A 26,067-nucleotide genomic window follows, 5' to 3' on the forward strand; every position below is an offset into this window, starting at 1 on the left:
ATGGATCCAAGGACCCCTGTTAATCTTGCAGAATTCACATTTCATCTTTTAGGGAAGAAACTAATACACAAAATGACACCTTTATTGTGGCATCTGAGTTTTCATATATCTTTAATAAACTTCTGAGATTTGAGTTACCCCTGTCATTACAACATGAGTGGTGTACTAAGGATGTTGTCAAGAACATTGTCAATTGCTTCCTGCCTTACCTTGGGCAAATCATATAATTTATCTGTGCCTCATTTACCTCATCTGTAAAATAGGAATTAAGACTGTAAACCCCACATGGGACTCTACTGAAAAAATTGAAACACTCAGGTGTGATCTCCCTAAAATCTCCCCTGCCCCTCCCCAGTCCCTCCTCCTTCATTCCCCTTCTTCAACTCTCCCATCTTTCCCAGCAGTATCTCCAGAGGAAATCTACTGTCTTCTCTAAAAATCCACCCCCTCCATCTGTACATCTGACCACATCTCAATGCACCTTATCAAACACTTGCCTCCTCCTTCTTCTCTCTCTAACCTCAGCTCATCTTCATCTGTGGCTAATGGCTTCTTCACCACTGCTTTCAAACATGCCCGTGATAAAAAAAACCCTCCCTTGACCCACACAGCTCCCTCCCATTATCACCCCATCTCCCTCCTACCGTTCCTCTCCAAACTCCTTGAGCGAGTTGTCACTCCCTCTGCCTAAAGGTCCCTATAGTCCAATTCTTTCCTTGACCCCCTCCAATCTGGCTTCCATCCCCATCACTCCACAGAAACTGACCTCTCAAAGATCACAAATGATCTGCTTCTTGACAAATCCAATGGCTTCTACTCCATCCTAATCCTCCTCGACCTCTCAGCCGACTTCAACACTGTCTACTATCCCCCTCTCCTGGAAACATTATCCAACCTCAGCTTCACTGACTGTTCTGTCCTCCCACCCTCCAACTGTGGGTGTCCCTCAGGGTTCAGTTCAGGGTCTGCTGCTATTCTCCATCTTCACCCACTTCCTTGGAGAACTCATTTGCTCCTAAAGTTTCAACTATGCAGGATACCCAAATCTACATCTCCAGCCCTGATTTCTCTCCTTCTCTGCAGTCTCGCATTTCCTCCTGCCTTCAAGACATCGCTACTTGGATGTCCTGCCGTCATCTCAGACTTAACATGTCCAACACTGAACTCCTTAACTTCCTCTCAAACCCTGTCTTTCCCATAACTGTAGATGGCACCACCATTCTTCCTTTCCGACAAGCCTGTAACCTTGTTGTTATGCTTGAAATCCCATTGGTTCGACTTTCATAACATCACTAAAATCTGCCCTTTCCTCTTCATCCAAACTAATACCATTTTAGTTCAAGCACTTATCCTATCCCGCCTTGATGACTGTATTAACCTCCTTGCTGACCTCCCAGCCAACCTCCTGACTCTTCCGCACTCCAGTCCATATTCCATTCTGCTGCCTGGATCATTTTACCTCAGAAACGTTCAGTCCATGTTTCCCCACTCTGCAAGAAGGTCCATTGGTTGCCCATCTACTCCATATTAAACAGAAACTCCTCACCATTGGCTTTAAAGCACTCCATCACCTTGCCCCCTGCTCCCTCACCTGACTAATCTCTTACTATAACACAAGCCACACTCTTTGCTCTTCTAATGCTAACCTTCTCACAGTACCTCAGCATGGTCTATCTCACCCCTAACCTCTCACCCACATCCTGCCTCTGGCCTGGAATGTCCTTCCTCCTCATATCCAACAGACAACTATTATCTCCCACTTCAAGAGGCCTCTAAGCTCTCTTTTCCTTTTCTTCCACTCCCTTCTGCTCCCTTCATTCATCCCCTCTCCCAGCCCCACAGAACTTATCTGTTATTTTATTTATGTCTGTCTCCCCCTAGACTGTAAACTCACTGTGGCCAGGGAATGTGTCCGTTATACTGTACTGTCCCAAGTGCGTAATACAGTGCTCTGCACACAGCAAGTGCTCAATAAATATGATTGATGGACTGACACGGACTTTGTCCAAACTGATTAACATATCTATACCAGTGCTTAGTGTATTGCCTGGCACATAGCAATCACTTACTGCAATCTTGTTATAGACAGGGAATATGTCTGCCAACTCTGCTGTATTATACCCGCCTAAGTGCTCAGTACAGTGTTCCGCAAATAGTAAGCTCTCAATAAATACCACTGATTAATTAACAAATACGATTTAAAAAAAACCCAAACACACATGAATTTGTACCATTTAGAAGTATGGAGGAAAATGGAAAGGAAGGAAGACCAGAGCAATCTCTTCAACTAGTTACAGGATCTTAAAGAAAGCTTTGACAGAGAAGCGGAGAAAGGGAGGGAAGATTAATAAATATCATTATCAATATTAGCATTATGGTATCAGGAGATGTCCTTGGTAGAATTTCCTCATTCCCTGCAAATGGATGAGATATGGTTATGTGGCCATTCTTAGTTTAGTATTTCTGGGCATTATTATTTTAATGGCTCTCCTCCTGTAGATTGGCACAGGGAATGTGTTTAGGAAGACTATTGTATTGTACTTTTCCCAAGCACTTAGTAGAGTGCTCTAAATTCAGCAAGCACTCAATAAAGGTTAACGATTGACTAGGGATTGAAGAAACTCCTTACACTGGTCTCTAGACTTCGAGGCTAAGAGAATCCAAGCTTAACAAATTCAGAGCTTCCCTCCAAAGCACTCATTTCCGGGAACCCTTTATAAAAACTGAAAGGCGAGGCAAAGAATTCTTTTTGTCCCTGGTGGGACCATGCTCAAAATGATTCCAGGAGACTGTGTATATATAACAATCGCTAGCAACATGACCTAGAAGAAAGCTGGTTGTGGGCAGGGAATGTGTCCAATTATTGCTATAATGTACTCTCCCTAGTGCTTAGCACAGTGCTCTGCACACAGTAAGCATTAAATGAATACAACTGAATAAATGAATAAGTGATAAAGCGTAGGACTGGGAGTCAGGACACCTGAATTCTAATTCCTGCTCCACCATTTGCCTGCTATGATCTTGGACAAATCACATACTTTCTCTGTACCTTAGTTCCCTCAGCTGTAAAATGGGGATTAAATGCACTCTGAGCTCCATGTGGGTTAGGGCTTGTGTTTAATCTGACTGTATTGTATCTACCTCAACGCTTGTCAAATAGTAAACACCTAACAAATATTATATTATCATTATTATTATTATTTATTTAACTTGTAGGAACTACAGGGAATTTGATATAATAGCAGTGGGCAAGAATTATAACAAATGAAAAGTGTCCTGAAATAATGGAAATACTCTTTCTGGTGGCAGCAGGCAATAGAGAGCATAAATTATTTGGTTAAAATATCACAGATGTTATATTCACAGTGAGTGCAGTAAATCACACAAGCTCTAGGAACACAGAAAAGCAATCCATCACACAGATGCTATACTTAAAAATCTCACCACAACAGGAATTCACTGGAGATAGACTGACCCTCCAGTTCTGGCTTAGTTTAGAAGAAGGGAATGAGACTTCGAATCTCTCTTGGGAGATACCTTTCTCATAATACTTTGTCCCAAACAGGATAATCATTGTCCTCTTACACCCTAAAATTTGCTTGTTTTTTTGTTAATGAGGTAACTATTTCTCAACATAAATTGAGGCTTCAACTGCCAAAATATAGCATTCATGGAAAATGGCTTTGATCATAAAAGGACATTAATTACAACCACAAGCTTTCTTTAGTTTCTCCTTCTGTCCTAGAGATTTCCCATTTGTTCCTCTTCCAAACCAAATCATTCAAATAACTTCTATTTTACCACTCCACCTGGTCCTTCCTCCGCTTTCCCCTGGTCCACAGGGAGTTTATAGTCTAAAGGGACTGGAAAAGGAAGGTGAGGTGAGGAACAGGGAAGATCAGACCCTCCAGGGAATGGTCAACAATTACAATGACTCAAATCCAGGAAAAACCAACAAAAGGCTGAGCAAAATTGGATTGCACTCAATTGTACAGCTCTCAGTTTCTCACCAATCCAGAAGGGAAGGGGCCTGCCTCAATTAACCAGCCAATGAATTGCATTTATTGGACACTTACTGTGTGCAGAGCACTGTACTAAGCTCTTGGGAGAGTATAATATAACAATATAAAAGAAACATTCATTGCCCACAGTAAGCTCACAGACTAGAGGTGGAGCTGGACATTTATATAAATAAATAAATAACAGATATGTACAGAAGTGCCATGGGGCTGGGGAAGGGGAACCAGTGAATAAAGGGAGCTAGTCAGGATGATGCAGAAGGGAGTGGGAGAAAAAGAAATGAGGGCTTAGTCAGAGAAGGCCTCTTGGAGGAGATGTGCCTTCAGTAAGGCTTTGTAGGAGGGGAGAGCAATTGTCTGTCAGACTGTGAGCCCACTGTTGGGTAGGGACTGTCTCTATATGTTGCCAATTTGTACTTCCCAAGCGCTTAGTACAGTGCTCTGCACACAGTAAGTGCTCAATAAATACGATTGATGATGATATGGGTCAGAAGGTTCTAATCTTGGCTCCACCACTTGTCTGCTGTGTGACCTTGGGCAAGTCATTTCACTTCTCGGTGCCTCAGTTACCTCATCTGCAAAATGAGGATTGAGTGTGAGCCCCATGTGGGATGGACTGTGTCCAACCTGATTTGCTCTGTATCCACCCCAGTGCTTAGTACAGTACCTGGTTCATAGTGAGTGCTTAACAAACACCATAATTATTATTATTGTTATAATATGGGAGTCCTTTGGGAAGCAAGCACAGGGACCTCAGATCTCTGGGCTGGTGGTTCCAATCCATGGCATTTACTGAGCACCTATTGTGCACAGAGCACTGCACTAAGCTCTCAGGTGAGTACAGAGTACAGTATAGAGTTGGTAGACATGATTCCCACCCTCAAGGAGCTAAAAGTCCAGTGGATTTTCCCGGCTCCTGACTCCACTCTGCTCCAGCAAGCCACAGGGCTTCTCTCTGGTGAAGTCAGGTGTAGAAGGAAGGAATTCCTGGATCCCAGAGCTTGGATTGACTCTTTGTATCCCTGCCAAAACCATTGGTCTTCTGCCAGGAAGCCACTTCTCTTGGAAAGGTCAGAAACACCTGGAGGCTGCTGGGAGCTTGGTCACTGAGTCAGGTTAAAATCATGCTGGTAACAAAGGTAATGGCTCTTTGTGTCAGGTTCCTGGACTGTTGTCCCGAACAATTAGAAAGGTGGGGAGATTGAAGCCATGGGAGTGGAATTTAATTTATACTTACATTCCAGGCCAAATAAAACTGACGTGAAGAGAAAAGATGTTTCATTGGAATATATTTTGTTTACATCAAATTTGAACACATTGCCAGTAATCTAATCTAATTAAATGATTGATATGCTATTGATCCTCATCCACCCCCAGGATCGGTTCTTCCAGCTTTAGCTTCTCTGAATTCACCTTTGTTTTCTACGGTAGTGTTTAAGGTTTGTCTAATGATGCTTACCTCTAATATCTGTCTCCCCACTTCCCTCTTTGAAACTGCTTTATTTATCAACACACAATCCATTGCTTTTTTGTTGGTGTTCTTCCAAAGTTAACCAATCAATTGTCACCGTGCCTCGTTCTCGCCTGTCCTGCCGTCGACCCCCAGCCCACGTCATCCCCCTGGCCTGGAATGCCCTCCCTCCGCACATCCCTTCCCCACAGCACCTGTATATATGTATATATGTTTGTACATATTTGTTACTCTATTTATTTATTTATTTATTTTACTTGTACATATCTGTTCTATTTATTTTATTTTGTTAGTATGTTTGGTTTTGTTCTGTGTCTCTCCCTTTTAGACTGTGAGCCCACTGTTGGGTAGGGACTGTCTCTATATGTTGCCAACTTGTACTTCCCAAGCACTTAGTACAGTGCTCTGCACACAGTAAGTGCACAATAAATACGATTGAGGATGATGATGATCCGCCAAGCTAGCTCTCTTCCTCGCTTCAAAGCCCTACTGAGAGCTCACCTCCTCCAGGAGGCCTTCCCAGACGGAGCCCCCTCCTTCCTTTCCCCCTCCTCCCCCTCCCCATCCCTTCCGCCTTAGCTCCTTCCCCTCCCCACAGCACATTTATATACGTTTGTACGTATTTATTACTCTATTTACTTATTTATTTTATTTGTACATATTTATTCTATTTATTTTGTTAATATATTTTGTTCTCTGTCTCCCCCTTCCAGACTGTGAGCCCACTGTTGGGTAGGGACCGTCTCTATATGTTGCCAACTTGTACTTCCCAAGCACTTAGTACAGTGCTCTGCACACAGTAAGCGCTCAATAAATACGATTGAATGAACGAATGAATGAGTGATTGCTGTATGCAGAATAATAACAACATTCCAATTATGGTATTTGTTAAGTGCTTACAATGTGCCAAGGACCATTCTAAGCGCTGATGTAGTTACAAGTTAATCATGTCAGATACAGTCCCTGTCCCACCTGAAGCTCACAGTCTAAGTAGGAGAGAGCACAGGTATTGAAATCCAGTTTTACAGATGAGAAAACTGAGGCATAGATAGGTGATTTGCCCAGTGTTATACAACAGAGAAGTGGCAGAGTCAGGATTAGACCCCAGGTCCTCTGATTCCCAGTCATTCATTCATTCATTCAATCATATTTATTGAGCGTTTACTGTGTGCAGAGCACTGTACTAAGCGCTTGGGAAGTACAAGTTGGCAACATATAGAGATGGTCCCTACCCAACAACAGGCTCACAGTCTAGAAGGGGGAGACGGACAACAAAACAAAACGTGGACAGGTGTCAAGTCATCAGAATAAATAAAAATAAAGCTAGATGCACATTATTAACAAAATAAATAGAATAGTAAATATGTATAAATAAAATAAATAGAGTAATAAATCTGTACAAACATATATACAGGTGATGTGGGGAGGGGAAGAAGGTAGGGTGGGGGGGTGGGGAGGAGGAGAGGAAAAAGGGGGCTTAATCTGGGAAGGCCTCCTGGAGGAGGTGAGCTCTCAGTAGGAATAATAATAATCATATTTGTTAAGCGCTTACTATGTGCCAAGCACTGTTCTAAGCACTGGTATAGATACAAGATAATCAGGTCATCCCATGTGGGGCTCACAGTCTTAATCCCCATTTTACAGATGAGGTAACTGAAGCACAGAGAAGTTAAGTGACTTGCCCAAAGTCACACAGCTGATAAGTGGTGGAGCCGGGATTAGAACCCATGACCTCTGACTCCCAAGCCCATGCTCTTTCCACTAAGCCATGCTGCTTCTCCAGTCCTGTGCTCTTCCCACTAGGCTGCTTCTCTACTGTACTAAGTGTTTAGATTACAGTACAATGGAGTTTGTAGATATAAAACCTACCCTCAAATTTACAATCTAGGCCCTTTATAACCCCTGTCTCAGTGTCCTGAGTACAATGAAATGTGTTATTTCCAAGTTTTGAGGATTCTTTGTCTCTGGTAGTCAGAGACCCAGGGATCGGGGAGAAGGCATTGTGATGTACCCTGTTCCTTTATAAAATCAGGAGACTTTGCCTGGGTTTGACTCCTGGGCCCTTGCAGCAGTTTTGGAGAAAAAGTAGAGGCAAAGCCACTAGCCAAATTTCTGGCTTGACAGCGGGTCCCAGTCAGTAAACTTTAAGACCCTCAGGGCTGTGTTACTTGTCTTGAATCCTGTAGAACAACCTGACCTTACTGGATCTATCCTGGAGAAACAGCATGGCCTGGTGGGAGAACATATTTCTGGGAGGCAGGAGACCTGGGCTCTAATCACTGGGGCAAATCACTTAACTTCTTTGTTTCCTCATCTGTAAAATGCAGTTTAAATTCCTGTTCTCTTCCCTTTTAGACTGTGAGCCCCATGTAGGTAGGAACTGTGCCTGATCTCATTGTATCGTATGTACTCCAGCACTTAGTACACGGAGAAAGCCCTCAAAAAATACCACAAATACCACAAAAACTCCTCACCATTGGCTTTAAAGCACTCAATCACCCTCCTACCTCACCTCACTACTCTCTTACTATAACCCAGCCCACTCACTTTGCTTCTCTAATGCTTACCTTCCCACTGTGCCTTGATTCAATCGTATATATTGAGCGCTTACTGTGTGCAGAGCACTGTACTAAGCACTTGGGAAGTACAAGCCGGATCTTGTCTATCTCACCGCTGACACCTCGTCCGCATCCTGCCTCTGGTCTGGAACACCTGCCCTCCCTCCTTAAATTCGATAGACAATTACTCTCCCCCTCTTCAAAGCCTTATTGAAGGCATACTCCTCCAAGAGGCTTTCCCTGACTAAGCTCCCCTTTCCTCTTCTCCTACCCCCTTCTGCATTGCCCTGATATGCTCCCATTGTTCTTCCCCCTTCCCCATCCCACAGCACTTATGTACACATCTGTAGTTCATTTATACTAATGGCTGTCTCCCACTCCCCATCCCTCTAGACCATAAGCTCTTGTGTACAGGGAATATGTCTGTTCATTGATGTATTGCACTCTCCCAAGTGCTTTACTGTACTTTAATTTAATTGAATATGATTGAATCAGTGAAAGAATGCATGATTATTATCATTAATAGTAGTATTAGGAAAGTGGGGAATCTGCAGCTTGCTTCTCCTTCATTATTTGCTCCTAAGTGAGGAAGAGTGTAGCCTAATGGGAAGATCACTGGCCTGAGAGTCAGGGGACCTGGGTTCTCATCCCAGCTCTGATACATGCCTGTTTTGTGACCTCAGACAAGTCTGAGTCTCACTTACCTCAGCAGTGAAATCGGGATTCGAAATCTGTCCTCCCTCTTAATTAGATTGTGAGCCCTGTTTGGGACAGGGACTGTGTCTGGCCTGATTATCTTCCATCTTGGATCTTCCCTATAACAGAATGTGTCTATTATATCGTTATAATGTATCTCCCAAGCACTTAGTACAGAGCTCTGCACACAGTAAGTGCTCAAAAAATACAATCGATTGATTCGTTAGCACTTAGAATAGTGCTTGACACGAAGAAAGTGCTTAATACCACAATTAAGTAGCTCCAGCTGAGTGAATTTTGAATTTCTTTAGGAAATCAGAATCCACTGTCCCATGACCTAACAAAGGTGAACTGCTAAGAGGTATTCATGACTGGGTACTGACCGCTACCAAGGTTAACTCAGCAGCAGTTTGGAGCAGCAGTTTGGAGACAAAAGCCAAAAACCTCAACTCCATTCACAAGGCAGAAACAGATTTCCGAGGAGTTTGAGTTAACATGGACAGCACAAGTCTCCCTCTTTGTCAATCAAGCAAGCAATGATATTTATTGAATGCTTATTCAAGCAGAGTCCTACCCATTCCATTCCTAGTTTGGCCAGTGGTTAGCAAGTGGAAGGCAATCTGCTACAAGTCAAAACTCACCCATGTTGGGCAGCAGCAGCATGGGAGAGTGGAGGGCGAAGACTCGCGTTTACTGCGTGGAAGGCCACAGTGTTAAACCACTTCCGTACTTTTACCAAGAAAACTCTATGGATACACTACCAGAACGATTGCAGATGGAGAGCGGGGCGTTCTGGGAGAGATGTGTCGCTATGGGTTGGAAACGACTTGACGACCGAAGACAAGACTTTGAAACCTAGTAACATCTATGCATATTTTCTTCCAGTGGAGATAGCTCTGGTGGCCACTAGACTGACGGGACAGCACAGAATTTAGAGCAGAGTGAAACACAGAGCCAGAGGCCAAAAGGACCACAGCCAAAAGATTGTTAACATGCTTCTTTCTTTCATTCATTGATTCAATCGTATTTATTGAGCGCTTACTGTGTGCACAGCACGGTTACTAAGCACTTGGGAAGTACAGATCGGCAACGTACAGAGACGGTCCCTACCCAGCAACAGGCTCACAGCCTAGAAGGGGGAGACAGACAACACAACAAGTAGACAGGTGAATTCTGAATTCTTACCCTCTTTCCCCCTTCGCCCCTCTGTCCAATCCTTTCTTGCAATTGGTACAAGACCAGGTAACATAATCACCAACCATCTAAGAGGCCCTTCCAAAGGTGACTGCTAGGGTTCACAGACATTCCCCGTGGCCTGTCCCCTCTTTGAAGGAGGTTGAAATGTTCCCCTTCAGATAATAATAACAGTAATGTTGGTATTTGTTAAGCGCTTACTATGTGCCAAGCACTGTTCTAAGCGCTGGGGTAGATACAAGGTAATCAGGTTGTCCCACGTAGGGCTCACAGTCTTCATCCCCATTTTACAGATGAGGTAACTGAGGCACAGAGAAGTTAAGTGACTTGCCCAAGGTCACACAGCTGACAAGTGGCAGTCGGGATGCCATGATAGAGTTGGGCAAAATATCATAAGACTGTGCTTTACTTCTGGGAAGAGAGGATTGTTTCTTTGCCCGGAAGGAAGTTAAATTTATGGTTAGGACAGTGAGTTATTGGCGTTCTGTTCGTAAATTAGTCACAAGTCTGGGCACTGAATTTACATCAGGAGGTAATCAATCAATTATATCTGTTGAGTGCTTAGTGTGTTTAGCACACTGTATTAAGCATTTGGGAGAATACAATAGAGCTAATAGTCATGATCCCTGCCCTCAAAGAGCTTACATTATACTGAAGTAATATTGCTGGAAAGGGGCTGCCAAAATGAACAGAGGAATATGAAGTAGCTCCTGTTTCGAGGGTAGAGTGAAAAGACAAGGGATGCTAGGTTTGAATATTCACAAGTTGAATGTAAGCAGCATGGCTTAGTGGAAAGAGCACAAGCTTGGGAGTCAGAAGCCATGGGTTCTAATCCCGCCTATGCCACTTGTCTGCTGTGTGACCTTGAGCAAGTCACTTCACTTCTCTGTGCCTCAGTTCCCTCATCTGTAAAATGGGGATTAAGACCGTGAGCCCCACAGCGGACAACTTGATTACCTTGTATCTACTCCAGCATTTAGAACAGTGCTTGGCACACAGTAAGTGCTTAACAAATACCATCATTATTATTATTACTATTAAGTTGAGAGGGAAGAAACTTGAAGTTTAGAAAGCCCTCAAGGGTTGGGACAGGGTGAGTACCATGACCCTGGGGAAGCAGCGTGTCTCAGTGGAAAGAGCACGGGCTTTGGAGTCAGAGGTCATGAGTTTGAATCCCAGCTCCGCCAACTATCGGCTATGTGACTTTGGGCAAGTCACTTAACTTCTCTGTGCCTCAGTTACATCATCTGTAAAATGGGGATTAAAACTGTGAGCCCCCGTGGGACAACCTGATCATCTTGTAACCTCCCCAGCGCTTAGAACAGTGCTTTGCACATAGTAAGCACTAAAATACCATCATTATTATTATTATTATCAGGGCAAAGGAGCACCTTTTAAACTAGTAGAAAGAAAACATCTTTTACACAGCGAGTGTGAATGTGTAATTCATTATCCCAGTTAGTTGTAGAAGCAAAAAATGTTATTGTCCAAGAGAGTTGCAGATTGATTCATTGATGAGTGGCTGATATTGCGTTACTAAGGGGAAGGTTAGACTTTTACACTGTAAGATCCTTGTGGGCAGAGATCAGGTCTAGCAACTCTGTTGTATTGTACTTTCCCAAGCCCTTAGTAAGCACTCAATGAATACAATTGATTAATTGATTGATCAGTGTAGAGGAACAAAGGTAGAGATGTTAGATGGTCCTTCCCTAACAATTAATCCATTCAACAGAGTAAGCATCCCATGATTCCTCCCATGAGAAACAGTGCAGCCTAGGGGAAAGAATGATAATAATAACTGCGGTATTTGTTAAGTGCTTACTTTGTGCTAGGCACTGTACTAAGCGCTGGGGTGGACAGAAGCAAATCAGGATGGACGCAGTCCCTGTCTCAAAATGGGGCTCACGGTCCTAATCCCCATTTTATAACTGAGGTAACTGAGGCACAGAGAAGTTAACTGACTTGTCCAAGGTCATGCAGAAGACACATGGCAGAGTGGGGATTAGAACCCAGGTCCTTCTGATTCCCAGGTCCATGCTCAATCCACTAGACCATGCTGATCATGGGCCTAGAAGTCAGAGGACCTGGATTCTAATCCTAGCTCTTGCCAGTTGCTTGCTGTGTGATCTTGGGCAAGTCACTTAACTTCTCTCTGCCTCAGTTTCCTCAACTGTAAAATGGGGACTGTGAAATGTAAAATGTAAAAATACCTGTTTTCCTTATTACTTCAACTGTGAGTACTAATCAGGAAGGAGACTATGTCCAGCCTAATTAACTTGTACCTGTCCTAGCACTTAGGACAATCTTTGACACATAGTAAGCATTTAGTAAATACCATAAAAAAATCCTGTTGCCACTTTTGGAGATGAAATTCTGGGCTGGTTGGGCTAATGATTTGGCATTGCTTTTGGTCTTGATTTGATTTACGACAGATCCCCTTACTGCCAACTTGGAGACCAGAACTTGAAACTGTGAATGCAGTCCACCACAAAGTTATTCCCAACCATATTTATTTTGAAGGGTGGTCACCACAAACTAGAGGCTCTGAAGTGAACACAGATGAAATATCACAACTTAAGGCAACTTTTTGAGTGGGAAGAATAGAAGCTTCTCCCTTCAGCCCCTTCATGAATCAAAGATGAAAGATTCTCCAATCAATCAATAAATCCTATTTCTTGAGTGCTTACTATGTGTACAGCACTGTACTAAGCCCTTGGGAGAGTATAGTACAACAGAATTAGCAGACACATTCCCTGCCTATAACGAGCTTATAGTCTACAGTCCAGGTTCCTTCCATCTGGTGGTAACAGTAGAAGTAATATAAATTTGTTAAGCACTTGTCTGTGTGATGGAAATGAGTATACAGGAGGGAATCAAACCTCTGACACAAGCTCAATCTCATCATCATAATAATAATATTAATGATGGAATGTATTAAGTGCTTACTATGTGCAAAGCACTGTTCTAAGCACTGTGGAGGTAACAAGGTGATCAGGTTGTCCCACGGGAGGCTCACAGTCTTCGTCCTCATATTACAAATGAGGTAACTGAGGTGCAGAGAAGTTCAGTGACATGCCCAAAATCACATAACTGACAGTTGGCGGAGCCAGGATTCGAACCCATGACCTCTGACTCCAGAGCCCGGGCTCTTTCCACTGAGCCACGCTGCTTCATTATTATTAATTCTTAATATTATACTTTAAGTGCTTACTATGTGTCAAGCACTGTTCTGAGCAGTGGGTAGATAGATGTTAATCAAATTGGACACAATCTCTGTCCCATGTGGGGCTCACAGTCTAAGTAGGAAGGACAGCAGGTACTTAATCCCCTTTGAACTGTTGAAGAACCTGAGGCACAGGGAAGTTAAATGACTTGACCAGGATCACACAGCAAGCGATTGGCAGAACCAGAATTAGATCCAAGTCCTCTGACTCCTGGGCCTGCGCTCTTTCTACCAGGCTACACTATTTCTCTTTCCTTTGCACGTTCTCTCAGCTTGAACCAAAGTCAATTTCAGAGGTTGGCAGGACAGTAAGAGGAGGCCATGACCTGGGTATATACACTGTTTGATCTCTTCTGATATTCATCGTCCCTCATTGAGGGTAGACAGAACAGCTCCCTCAGGAAGATGAATGTCATAAAGGAGAACTACTGTCATGGGTCCTTCCGATAGGTCTTGGGAGATAGGTTTTACATTTTATAGATTATTAGAAATGTCACTGTCATAGGGGCCTTAGATGACTTTGTTGCTCTAGATTATTAGAAGCTGTTCATTATAAGACTATCTAATCCATTCGTTACTTCAGCATTTGTTTACTTTTGTTTAGAGAACAAGAGGAATTCTCAGTCCATTTTTTCAAGGGCAAATGGATTATATTCATGAAAGGGTACATGTGTGTTCCCTTGTAGGACACATGGGGTAGAGCCCAACTCTTACAGCAGCCGAATGACACAGTCAATTGATTAGTCTTTCTCTATTAAGCTGTGAGTTTGAATCAATCAGTGGTATTTATCAAGCACTTACTATGTGCAGAACACTGTATTAGGCACTTGGGAGAGTACAGGCAAGTCTAGTTATCTATTCAGAGCTGCATTCACCTTGGGTGATTCCCTTGTTTTTTTATGATATCTGTTAAGCACTTATGGTTATGTGCCAAGCACTGTTCTAAGTGCTTAGGTAGATATAAATTAATCAGGCCAGGCACAGTCCTTATTCCACATGAGGCTCACAGTCTAAGAAGATGATGATGATGATGGCATTTATTAAGTGCTTACTATGTGCAAAGCACTGTTCTAAGAGAGAGCAGGTACTGAATCCCCATTTTGCAGATGGGGACAATGAGGCACAAAGAAGTTAAGTGACTTGCCCAAGGTCACCCAACTAGGCAAGTGGTGGAGCCAAGATTAGAATCTAGGTTTTCTGGTTCCCAGGCCCACACTCTTTCCTACACTGCTTATATGAAGCAAATTTCCAGGGAGGGCTTAAGGGCAAATCCACAGTGGATAAAAATCCTTGAGGGATCATTTCTACCAACTCTATTGGACTGTACTCCCTCCAGTGCTTAGTACAATGCTTTGCACATAGTAAGCACATCGGAAATACCACCGATTTACTGATTGATAGATTGGGAACAACTCAGTTTGGGACAACTCCAAACCTAAGAAATAACTTTTTGAAAGCATGTAGCTAGAGGAGAAAGTATTCTTGACTCTTATATTCCCTAGAATCAATTAGGACCTAGGTTCTAATCGCAGCTCTTCCACATGTCTGCTGTGTGACTTTCACTTTCCCTTTGAAGGGCTTTCCCTTCAAAGCCCTACTGAGAGCTCACCTCCACCAGGAGGCCTTCCCAGACTGAGCCCCCTCCTTCCTCTCCCCCTCCTCCCCCTCCCCATCCCCCCCACCTTACCTCCTTCCCCTCCCCATAGCACCTGTATATATATATACATATATATATGTATGTATATATGTATATACGTTTGTACATATTTATTACTCTATTTTATTTTGTTAATATGTTTTGTTTCGTTGTCTGTCTCTCCCTTCTAGACTGTGAGACCGCTGTTGGGTAGGGACCGTCTCTATATGTTGCTAACTTGTACTTCCCAAGCGCTTAGTACTGTGCTCTGCACACAGTAAGCGCTCAATAAATATGATTGAATGAATGAATGAATGAACTTTGGGCAAGCCACTTAAAGTGCCTCAGGTACTTCATCTGTAAAATGAGGCCTATGTGGAACAGGCACTTTATATGTCCAACCTGATTATCGTGTATCTATCCCAGAGCTTAGTACAGTGTCTGGCATGGAGTAAGTTCTTAACAAATACCATGAAAGAAAAATCTGTGGTATTTATTGAACACTTACTGTACACAGGGCACTGTACTAAGAAAATATGGAATGCCCTAGCTGGGTCAGACAGGTGGTCCAGCCTCTCCAGTGGTTCATCTTTGATGGTGGAACAAAGCACCAAGAGGAAAAGGTGGTGCTTTTCAGGACTTCTGTCTCAACCTTTGGACTGAATCATCCCTCATCCCTACCTTTCCCTCTAGCAACTCAATAGGGACTACTTGTCCATAAGTATTCTCCTTGAGCCAGTTGAATTTTTTGGCTGCACAGCGTCCTGTGAGATTGAATTCCTGATGATGATCACCTTTAGGGTGAACGAAGGTTTCCTTTTGATCTGAACATGCCCCTCTCAAGCTTCAGTGGGTGGGACAACAAGTCTTTATTCTCCTTTTCCACCCTCTTCATAACTTCATAAATGCCAATTACATCCCCTCTAAACGTGCAGCTTTCCTGTCCTTGCTCCATTAATTTATAGAGGGGATGAGATCAGTTTATCATCAGTTCTTTCCACACATCCTCCAGGAATGCACTTAAGTGTCCTGTGCTCAGTATCTGAAGGCCTCCAGTTTGGCCGTGGGTTATATTTTAAGCTAATAATCCTCTTACTGTCTGATTTCTTTGGGGTCTGCCTATTGTCTTTCAGGGAAATGCTGCTTCTCACAGAAACCTTAAGTTTCTTTTCCCATCTGAAGTCCTAGGAAACCTAGACGGTCCTGGGCCGATTTCTTGCTTAGAAGTGATAGTAGTCCTCTTTGACAACGCCCTTAGCAATGGGCCATTTTCATGAGTACAGAGTGCGAGAGATTCTCTCTCAACAACACCCACAGAGAGTGTCTCATTGTGAGCAGCATCATTTCTGAACTGAAGAATGGGATTTTATCAGACTTGCATAAATGCCAGAAATTTCACACTGTTAAAAATATGGCATAAAAGAAAGATAGACGTAATCCCTGCCTTCTACAAACTACGTGGAGAGATTGGCTCCAAAGAAAATTGCTAGTAGGGGAAAATGATAGTGTGTAACTCAAATAATCAATCATATTTATTGAGTACTTACTGTGTACAGAGCACTATACTAAGATGCTTAGGAGAGTACAATATAACAGAGTTGATAGATGGGCATCTAGTGCCCTGGAGGCAGGGCAAGAGACCAAGTGTTTAGGGGGCACGGAAATATTGACAGAGCAGGGGGTGGGGGGGAATGGGATGGGGAGGTGAAAGGTTAATCAGGAAGGCCTCCTGGAGGAGAAGTGATTTCTGAAAGTTCTTAAAGATGGAAAGGTAGTGGTCTACCAGATGTGCAGGAGGGATGGAATTTTAGGCAGAAGGGAGGGCGTGAGTGAGTTGTTCGGGTTGAGAGAGATGAGAATGAGACAGAGCGAGTAGGTTGTCTTGAGAAGAGCAAAGCGTTAGAGCCAGGGTGTACTGGTAGAGAAGCAGGGATGAGTTAAGGGGTAAGAACTATTAGAGTACCTTAAAGTCAGTGGTCTGTCCCTACCAGTAACTCGGCTTACAAGGGTTACATTGGCTGCTGGAAAGCCAACAGTCAGTTTCTGATTCATGCAGCTGATCGTGTATGAAAGAGCCAGCTGCTAGCCATGAATCAACAGGTCCCAGTCTCATCCCAGATTCTGATAGGTGAGCATTCCCCGAATGACTGGATGACAGAGAAATAGGCGGGTCCAATACCCCGATTGGTCACCGCTGGCTTCTTTCATTCTGCCGGGTGATTCTGCATTACACCAGTGCAGAGAGGTGTAATTAACTGGCACCAGCTGCTCAGTACACTGTACACTTGCAATGGTGAAACACATTTTACAAGAATCCATCTATAAAGGGGATCCAAAGTACAGCAGCTCACATGCTTTCAGAGTTACCATCTGGTTCTTTCCGTTCTTTCTATTGATTGGAGTATTAGCTCCTGGAAAGTTTTCACAACTTGAGAGGATATTGGGGAAGGAATGTGAATTAGGAATGGGGATCCAGATGGTACTCATGGGTGAACACACCAAGAGAACCATTTCACTAGAGCTAAACAGACTGTAAGCTTGTTGTGCGGCGGGAACGTTTCTCTAACATCTTGAACTCTCCCAAGTGTTTAGTACAGTGGTCTGCCCATGGCAGGTGCTCAATAAATAATAATGATAATTATGGTGTTTGTTAAGTGCTTACTACGTGCCAGGCACTGTACTAAGCACTGGGGTGAATACAAGCAAATCAGGTTGGAAACAATCCCTGTCCCAAATAGGTCTCTGTCACCTGTCATCTGGGGACAGGTTCGTTCAGTAATCGGCGAGGCGAGAGAGAGAGAGAGGCCGGGGACGGAAAGCCTGAGTTTTATATAAAATTTATTCTGCGAGGCGAATTGAATTATTTAGTTGTTTAGGCACAATGGATTGAGCTTCCCTTTCGGGAGGAATGTAATCAATTAGCAATATTTGAGCTTCCCTACGGGAGGAACACAATCATACGTTAATCACGCATGGGTGAGGCGGCTAGCTCTCACCCATGTGCACTTCCCACTCGGGAAGAATCCACTTACTTTCCCATATGGGAGGAATTCATTCCATTACCCGCTCCTGTGGTGGGTGGCTAGCTCTCACCATGTGCTCTCCCTACATGGGAGGAATCCACTCATGATTCCCATCAGCAGCGGGGCACTTGGGTCCCACCCACGAAACACTCACCCATCCTGCGGCCCTTGCCTCAGTGTGTTGGTTCTGGTTGCAGAGCGGGCATCTGGCCTTTTGGGCAGAGAAAGACACGTGGGCTGCCGCCGCTGCTGCAGCTCTTCCTGCTGCTGCGTGTCTCGGTGTTCTGACCCTGAAGGTCAGAGGCGGCACGTATTTATCACCTGTGCCCCTAGGCCATTCCAGCTTCCGGCCTCAGTCTATCCAATCTCTGCACTCCCCCCCTCCTACATACCTAATTTGATTGGCATGGGGGCGAGGGACACCTTCTGTATTCCCGGCTTGGGCTGTCAATCTAGCAGTTTTGGTCGTGGGGGCGGTATCCCACCCTCACTTCCGAGTTCCGCCGAATGGCTCAGGTGGTCATGAGATAGTATTTGACCTTGAGATGGACGGTACCCCAGGGTCACCTCAGGACAGGCTCCAAGTCCCAATCCCCATTTTATAGATGAGGTAATTAAGGCACAGAGAAGTGAAGTGACTTGCTCAATGTCACACAGCAGACACATGGTGAGCTGGGATTAGAACCCATGACCATCTGACTCCTGGGCCTGTGCTCTAACCACTACACCATGTTGCTTCTCTACTACACCATGCTGCTCCTCTGAATAAATACCACTGGCTGATTGATTAAACAGGAAATGATCAACCCAGGGCTTATTTTACACCACCCCCACGGGTATCTTGTAAACTGGAGATGTCCTTTTCCAGAAATCATCAGAATGCTACAGGTTCAGGCCGTGGTGCACTGAGAGAAGGAGATCACTGATGAACTATAGTCCATAGTGCTCCAGCCAATGACCTTTAATCAGTAAATTCACACGAAAAAAAACCACAGAAGCAATAGGATCATGAATTTGTTGTGTGATGGGGGTGGTGCAGGGGGAGAGGGGAAGGAGAGGGGGAAAAGCTGATTGTTATGTAAATTCTGCCAAGAATGAACTTCCTCCACCTTCCCTTTCTTCTTTACTCTCCTTAGGTAACAGAAACCACAGTGGAAAAATAAACCACTGTACTTTTTCAAAGGAGGTGTTCCATCTTTTGGTATCCTTCTGTATTCTGCATTTTAATGCAATGTTGATGATAACATCCGTCAGCAAACTGTTGTCATACTCTTAGCGACGGAAGGTTGGGCGAGAGCATAATTGGTTCAGTGTAGGGAAAATATTGTTTGAAATGTACTTCTGGGGGCAATTTACCTCATGACTTCTCACTAACATACAAAAATTGGCTTTCCATCTTTGCTAGATGAAAATGAACACCCTTGAACAGGAGGAAATTCCTAATGGGAGTTAAGCCTCTCTAGGATGATTGGGTAGAAAGTATTTTAGGGGGCAGAAGGAGCTGAGATTTCCAAGTGGTTAGAGAAGGAGACAAGATCCTCAGTAGCAAATCTTCCCCACATGCTGAGCACAGTTGCCAGCTCCATGGAGCTGTTAATCCAGACAGCTCTTAGATTTACTCATCCAAGATCTGAGAGGTTCACATGATGGTTGTCTGGTCTGTTAACTCTTTGAAACCCTCCCAGATCACATACATCCCCCAAACAACTGCTCAAGTTGAAAAAATAAGTATGATTCTCAGCAGGACCACCAAAGCCTCTTCCATTTCTAAAACCCAAGAAATGTGGGAATGGAAGGAGCTCTAGTTGGGTTGTCTCATGGTGATTCTGAAGTGGAAATGAGAGTCTTACTGAGTTTTCTCTCTTGCCTCTTTGCCCCTCTCCTCCTTCCCCACTCCCCTGGTCTGTTTCTTCAGAAATCACTATCGCCAGAGTAAAGCCGCAGTTGGAGAAGCAGGAAGGAAAGGCTATTATACCCTCACTTTTGCCATCACTTTTCCTCACCATGCAGACGTCTGCTACTTGGCTTATCATTATCCCTACACCTACACTGCTCTGATGGTAATGTAACTTCTTGCCTTTCTTCACTTTGCTCTGGAGGTGGGACACAGGGGGTGGGGGTGGGGGAGATTGTGTGGAATGAAGGAGGAAGGGCAGGAAGGGAGTCTTACTCTTTGAAAACCTCTCAGGCGGAGCCCTGATGTGCCATCTGGCAAATGGCTTCTTCTTCACTGAGATTTAATCCCCTTTTGGGCGAGTTTGATGTTTTGTGGCTTCTGGGATTCAGGGGATTTACTTTAGGATTAGGAGAGCAGAACAGGAGAATGTTGAGAAGCAGCATAGCCCAACGGATATAGCAGGAACCGGGGAGTGTAAAGGACCTGGGTTCTAGTCCCGGCTCTGCCACTTGTCTGCTGTGTGACCTTGGACAAGTCACTTAACTTCTCTGTGCCTTGGTTGCCTCATTTGTAAAATGGGGATTAAGACTTGAACCCCATGTGGGACATGGACTGTGTCCAACCTGATTACCTTGTATCTACACCAGTGCTTAGAACAGTGCCTGGTACATATCAATGCTCAACAAATACCATAAAAAATGTAAATTTGTTGCATTCAAGGTAGGATGTTCTCCCAGCAGAGAGGGGAGGCCTAGACTGTTTTCAAGTTGATGGGAGTATTCCAGACTGGACCGGGAATCCACTAATAATAATAATAATAATCATTATGGTATTTATTAAGCACTTACTATGTGCCAAGCACTGTTCAAAGTACTGGGGTAGATACAGGGTAATCAATTTGTCCCAAGTGGGGCTCATAGTCTTAATCCCCATTTTACAGATGAGGTAACTCAGGGAACAGATAAATTAAGTGGCTTGCCCAAGGTCACACAACAGACAAGTGGAGGAATCGGGATTAGAACCCACGTCCTCTGACTCCCAAGCCCAGGCTCCTTCCACTAAGCCACGCCATGTGACCTTGGGTCAGTCAGTGATCGGCACTTCTAGTTCCACATCTGTGAAATGATTCTAGTAACTCCAGCTCAGGTTGACTTCCCAGAATATGATGTTTTTCAGGCACTTTGGTCTCTTGTTCCTACAATGAGGTATTGGCACAATGATTGAGAACGTGTCCCTACAAAGTGGAATGTGGAGGAGTTCCTTATTTAAGGTGATGGAAAGGGGTTGTAAGAGACACCACTTTTTATAAAACATGGGTTTACGAATTCTGGTTTCTTCTTCCCACAGTTCATTCATTCATTCAATCATATTAATTGAGCACCTACTGTGTGCAGAGCACTGTACTAACCGCTTGGGAGAGTGCAGTATCTCAATAAACAGACCCATTCCCTTCTCACAATGATCTTAGAGTCTGGGGAGAGGGGGAGACAGACATTAATATAAATTAATAAATTACAGATAAGTACATAAGTGCTGTGGGGCTAGGAGGGGAGATGAATAAAGGGAGCAAGTCAAGGTATGCAGAAGGGAGAGGGAGAAGAGGAAAGGAGGGCACAACATAAATTAATTTGGTGAGTTTATAAAGCATTTCACTAGGGATGAATAAAACAGCATTCCATGAATGTGCATTGGAAATACATTGCTGGTCATGGTGGTAGTTTGGGAGTAGTGTGCCCTAGTGAGAAAAGTACAGGGCTGGGAGTCAGAGGACCTTAATTATAATCCCAGCTCTACCACTTGCTTGCTCTGTGACCCTGGACAAGTCACTTACCTACTCTGTGCCTCAGTTTCCTCATCTGTAAGATCAATCAATCAATCAATCAATCGTATTTATTGAGTGCTTACTGTGTGCAGAGCACTGTACTAAGCATTTGGGAAGTACAAGTTGGCAACATATAGAGACAGTCCCTACCCAACAGTGGGCTCACAGTCTAAAAGGGGGAGACAGAGAACAAAACCAAAACATACTAACAAAATAAAATAAATAGAATAGATATGTACAGTAGGGCCTTGAAGGGAGGAAGAGAAGTAGCTTGGCGGATGGGCAGAGGGAGGGCGTTCCAGGCCCGGGGGATGACGTGGGCCGGGTGTACAGTGAGGAGATTAGCAGCAGAGGAGCGGAGTGTGCGGGGTGGGCTGTAGAAGGAGAGAAGGGAGGTGAGGTAGGAGGGGGCGAGGTGATGGAGAGCCTTGAAGCCCAAGATGAGACTGAATTACCTGTTCTCTTTACCCCTTAGACTGTGAGTCCCATGGAGGACAGAGATAGTGTCTGATTTGATTATCTTGTATCCACCCCTAGTACAGTGCTTAACATGTAAGTGCTAATCAAATCAATCAGTAAATTGGGAGAATGTGAGCCTCACATGGGACAACCTGATCACCTTGTATCCCCCCAGTGCTTAGAACAGTGTTTTGCACATAATAAGCACTTAACAAATACCATTATTATTATTATTATTAAATCAAATTTATTGAGCACTAACTGTCTCCAGAGCCCTGTACTAAGCGCTTGGGAGAGCACAGTCCCACAGAGTTGGTAGACATGTTCCCTGCCCACAACGAGCTTATAATCTAGAGGGGAGATAGACATAAAAATATATTATGGATATGTACCTAAATGCTGTGGGCTGAGGGTGAGGTGAATATCAAGTGCTTAATAATAAATAATAATGATGGCTTTTGTTAAGCGCTATGTGTCAAGCACTGTTCTAAGTGCTGGGGAGGCAGGGGAATACAAGGTTATCGGGTTGTCCCACATGGGGCTCCCAGTCTCAATCCCCACTTTACAGATGAGGTAACTAAGGCCTAGAGAAGTTAAGTGACTTGCCCAAAGTCACACACAGACAAGCAGCAGAGCCGGGATTAGAACCCATGACCTCTGATTCCCAAGCCCATGTTCTTTCCATTGAACCACGCTGCTTAAATGATACAAACCCAAGTGCAAGGGTGATGCATAAGGAAGAGGGATTAGAGGAAATGAGAGGTTAGTTGGGGAAGGCCTCTTGGAGGAGATGTGATTTCAATACGTGATCATCTATTGGATGTGAAGCGAAGGGAGTCCCTGGCTAGAAGGAGGACATGGGCAAGGGGTCTTCAGCTAGATAGATAAGATCATAGTACAGTGAGTAGGTCAGTGTTAGAGAAGCAAAGTGTGTGGGCTGGGTTGTAGTTGGAAATTTGCGAGGTAAGATAGGAAGGAGCCAAGTGATTGAGTGCTTTAAAGGCAGTGGTAAGGAATTTCCATTTGATGCAGCAGTAGATGGACAAGAAGTTTTGTTATTTATGCTATAGTTTCCTTGTGCTCTTATCGTTTGAGTTTATTCTGTTATTCCTTTAGCTACTGAACTTTGACTTCTTGTTTCTAACTTCCCTCCCATGAATTCAGAGACCAAATCCTTTACTTTTATTATGTACTTTCTATCTACTCACCCAAGCACTTGGTACAGTGCTCTGCACACGGTAAGCACTCAGTAAATACCATTGATATTTACTCAATTTCCAAGTGCTCTAAGTTTAGAAGGGTACTCAATCAGTACCATGTGATGCTTAGATGAAGAGGAGTAAGAGGAGGGGATAGATTGGAATGAATAAAATGGCATGAACAAGGATGGGAATAAGGAGTGGAAAATTCAATCAAAAACACGGCTGCGGTGTGTGGGGTTTTAGCCCAGCTGGTCTCAGTCCCCGGAGCTTCCTCTGGAAACCATTTTTACTAGAGTGGGCAGAGAAAGAAGCAGTCTCTCTGAAACTCATGATGGCCAATTTCATTTTTGGACACCTCCCGGGGACAAGTGGTTTTCTTCCAACAGGTCAGGGACCGATTAAGTCTGATTGACACTGGGGGGGTGGCAGAATTAGTCCTTACTAAGAAGAGGTCAGCATGACAAATGGGAAATGTGCTTCCTCCTGGAATTGAAGATTGGGAAAGCTCTCTAATAATGTGGTACACGTTTGATAATTAAAGACATTTTTACAGCCTGGGTTCTATGTCTGGGATGGTTTTTCCAACATGTCTGGGACTCTACAACCTATTCTTTCATTTGTCTTTGTAAAAGCCTTAATTAGGATGTTGTTTTTCCAAACTGATCTCTACCAGATGTCTCCGGATGGAGCTGTGGGGCAACTGTCAAAATAACAGTATCAAGGGCAAAATTTGGATGGTGATGGGGATGTTAAAAATGAATCGAACGCCACCAGTCGCGTCATTATTTAAATATGTGTAATGATCGGAAGCTAAAGCGTTCCATAATGTATTTATTAGTTTATGAAGTTGCTGCGGGTAGCCAGCTGTATGTGTTTAAATTCCAGCCTCCGGGGAGATCCTCAGCTGGATATTTCAGTGGTAGGGTAATGGGATTTGGAATCGGCCCTTATGTCGCTCAAGTTGGTAAGGACTAAAATAGTTACCATCTGAAGGCTCTCTGCTACAGATGAGCAGTCCGTAATGGGTTACAAGAGAGAAAATTAGAGAAGGAGGGTGAGGAGAGTTCTACAGCGTGGCTCAGTGGAAAGAGCACGGGCTTTGGAGTCAGAGGTCATGGGTTCAAATCCTGACTCCACCAATTGTCAGCTGTGTGACTTTGGGCAAGTCACTTAACTTCTCTGGGTCTCAGTTTCCTCATCTGTAAAATGGGGATTAAGACTGTGAGCCCCCCGTGGGACAACCTGATCACCTTGTAACCTCCCCAGCGCTTAGAACAGTGCTTTGCACATAGTAAGTGCTTAATAAATGCCATCATCATCATCATCATTATTATTATTCTACGGTGCTTTCTGAACCACCAGACAAGCTAGTTGTGAATAGGGAATGTGTCTGTTTATTGTTATATTGTTCTCTTCCAAGTGCTTAGTACAGAGTGCTGCACCCAAAAAGCACTCAATAAATTCAATTGATTGATTGACTGAATGAGTGAACCATTTGGGTGGGGCTTCAGTAAGGGAACCATCGCATAGCACCTCCAAGCAATGCAATCTGTGACTAATATTCAGGACAAAATGCTGGGTTGGATTGACCATCCATTGGGCCCAGTGATGGTGCTACTTTTCTTCTTTAGAATAGTAATAGTAATAGTATTTATTAAGAACTTACTGTGTGCAGTGTACTGTACTAAGTGCTGGGAGAAAGTACGCAGGTGAGAATTAAACACAGTCCCTGGCCTTCACAGGGCTCACAAACTAAATGTTTAAATTTCTACGAGTCCTGGTGGTAATGGAGGAGTCCGTGAGCAAGACAGGAGCAGGGGCTCTCGGTGTTGGTGGGAGGGAAGGAGGCCTTTGAAACCTCAGCAAAGAAAACTATGAGCAGGAACATAGTGTCTGTGTCCTTCATCACACCCCCAGAAGTGCTTTCGCATCATATTTGAAGGGGATGGGCAGACCAGAAGCAAAATCCGCTGGTACTGACTCTCATTTTAGACATCTAGTTTCTCAGTCCAGAGTGACCAGTAAGCACAAGAGACAACTGTCTGCAATACCCTAAAAAGTCCTCCTCCCTTCTTACTGGAGCACACACTGTCCTGATTATGTCACATATACATGCATATGCACAGACACACACCTTGGCTGGGGGTTCTTCTTGACTAAAAATGGCAGTGGCAGTATTGGGGAGAGAAGCAGCATGGCCTAATGGATAGAGCACAGGCCAGGAGTCAGAAAGACCTGAGTTCTAATTCCAGCTCCGCCACTTGTCTGCTGTATGACCATGAGCAACTCAACTTCTTTGTGCTTCAATTACCTCATCTATAAAATGGGAATTAAGACTGTGAGTCCCGTATGAACTCAGTGGAAAGAGCACGGGCTTGGGAGTCGGAGGTTAAGGGTTCTAATCCCAGCTCCACCACATGTCTGCTGTGTGGCCTTGGGCAAGTCACTTAACTTCTCTGATCCTCAGTTACCTCATCTGTAAAATGGGGATTAAGACTGTGAGCCCCTCGTAGGACAAACTGATCACCTTGTATCCCCCCCAGTGCTTAGAACAGTGGCTTGCACATAATAAGTGCTTAACAAATGCCATCATTATTATATGGGAGATGGACTCTATGCAACCTGATTAGCGTGTATCTACCCCAGCAATTAGTGCAGTGCCTGGCACATGGAAAGTACTCAACAAATGCCATTTGAAAAAAAAAAGGGACACGCACAGAAGAAGTTTTCCCATTCCAGGAGGAAAAGAGGGAATTAATATTGAGTTGATGGGGATACGGAAGACACTGGGCTTCTAGCCCCTGTCTAAGTCTCTATCATTATCACCATTCAATCAATAGAATTACTGAGTACCTTCCAAGGCCAGA

At 44.0% G+C, this 26,067-nt stretch overlaps 1 protein-coding gene across 1 annotated transcript in view; it reads left to right on the plus strand.

The window, feature by feature from the left end:
• Window positions 1-26,067, plus strand: part of AGBL1 (ATP/GTP binding protein like 1) — a 655,387-nt gene that overhangs the window by 140,943 nt on the left and 488,377 nt on the right. The window contains exon 16 of the mRNA XM_038747354.1: window positions 19,736-19,880. Coding sequence (XP_038603282.1) covers window positions 19,736-19,880 — 145 coding nt within the window. The remainder of the gene's footprint in view (window positions 1-19,735; window positions 19,881-26,067) is intronic.

Source organism: Tachyglossus aculeatus, chromosome 5, assembly GCF_015852505.1.
Source record: "Tachyglossus aculeatus isolate mTacAcu1 chromosome 5, mTacAcu1.pri, whole genome shotgun sequence".
In the NCBI taxonomy this organism is placed as follows: Eukaryota; Metazoa; Chordata; class Mammalia; order Monotremata; family Tachyglossidae; genus Tachyglossus; species Tachyglossus aculeatus.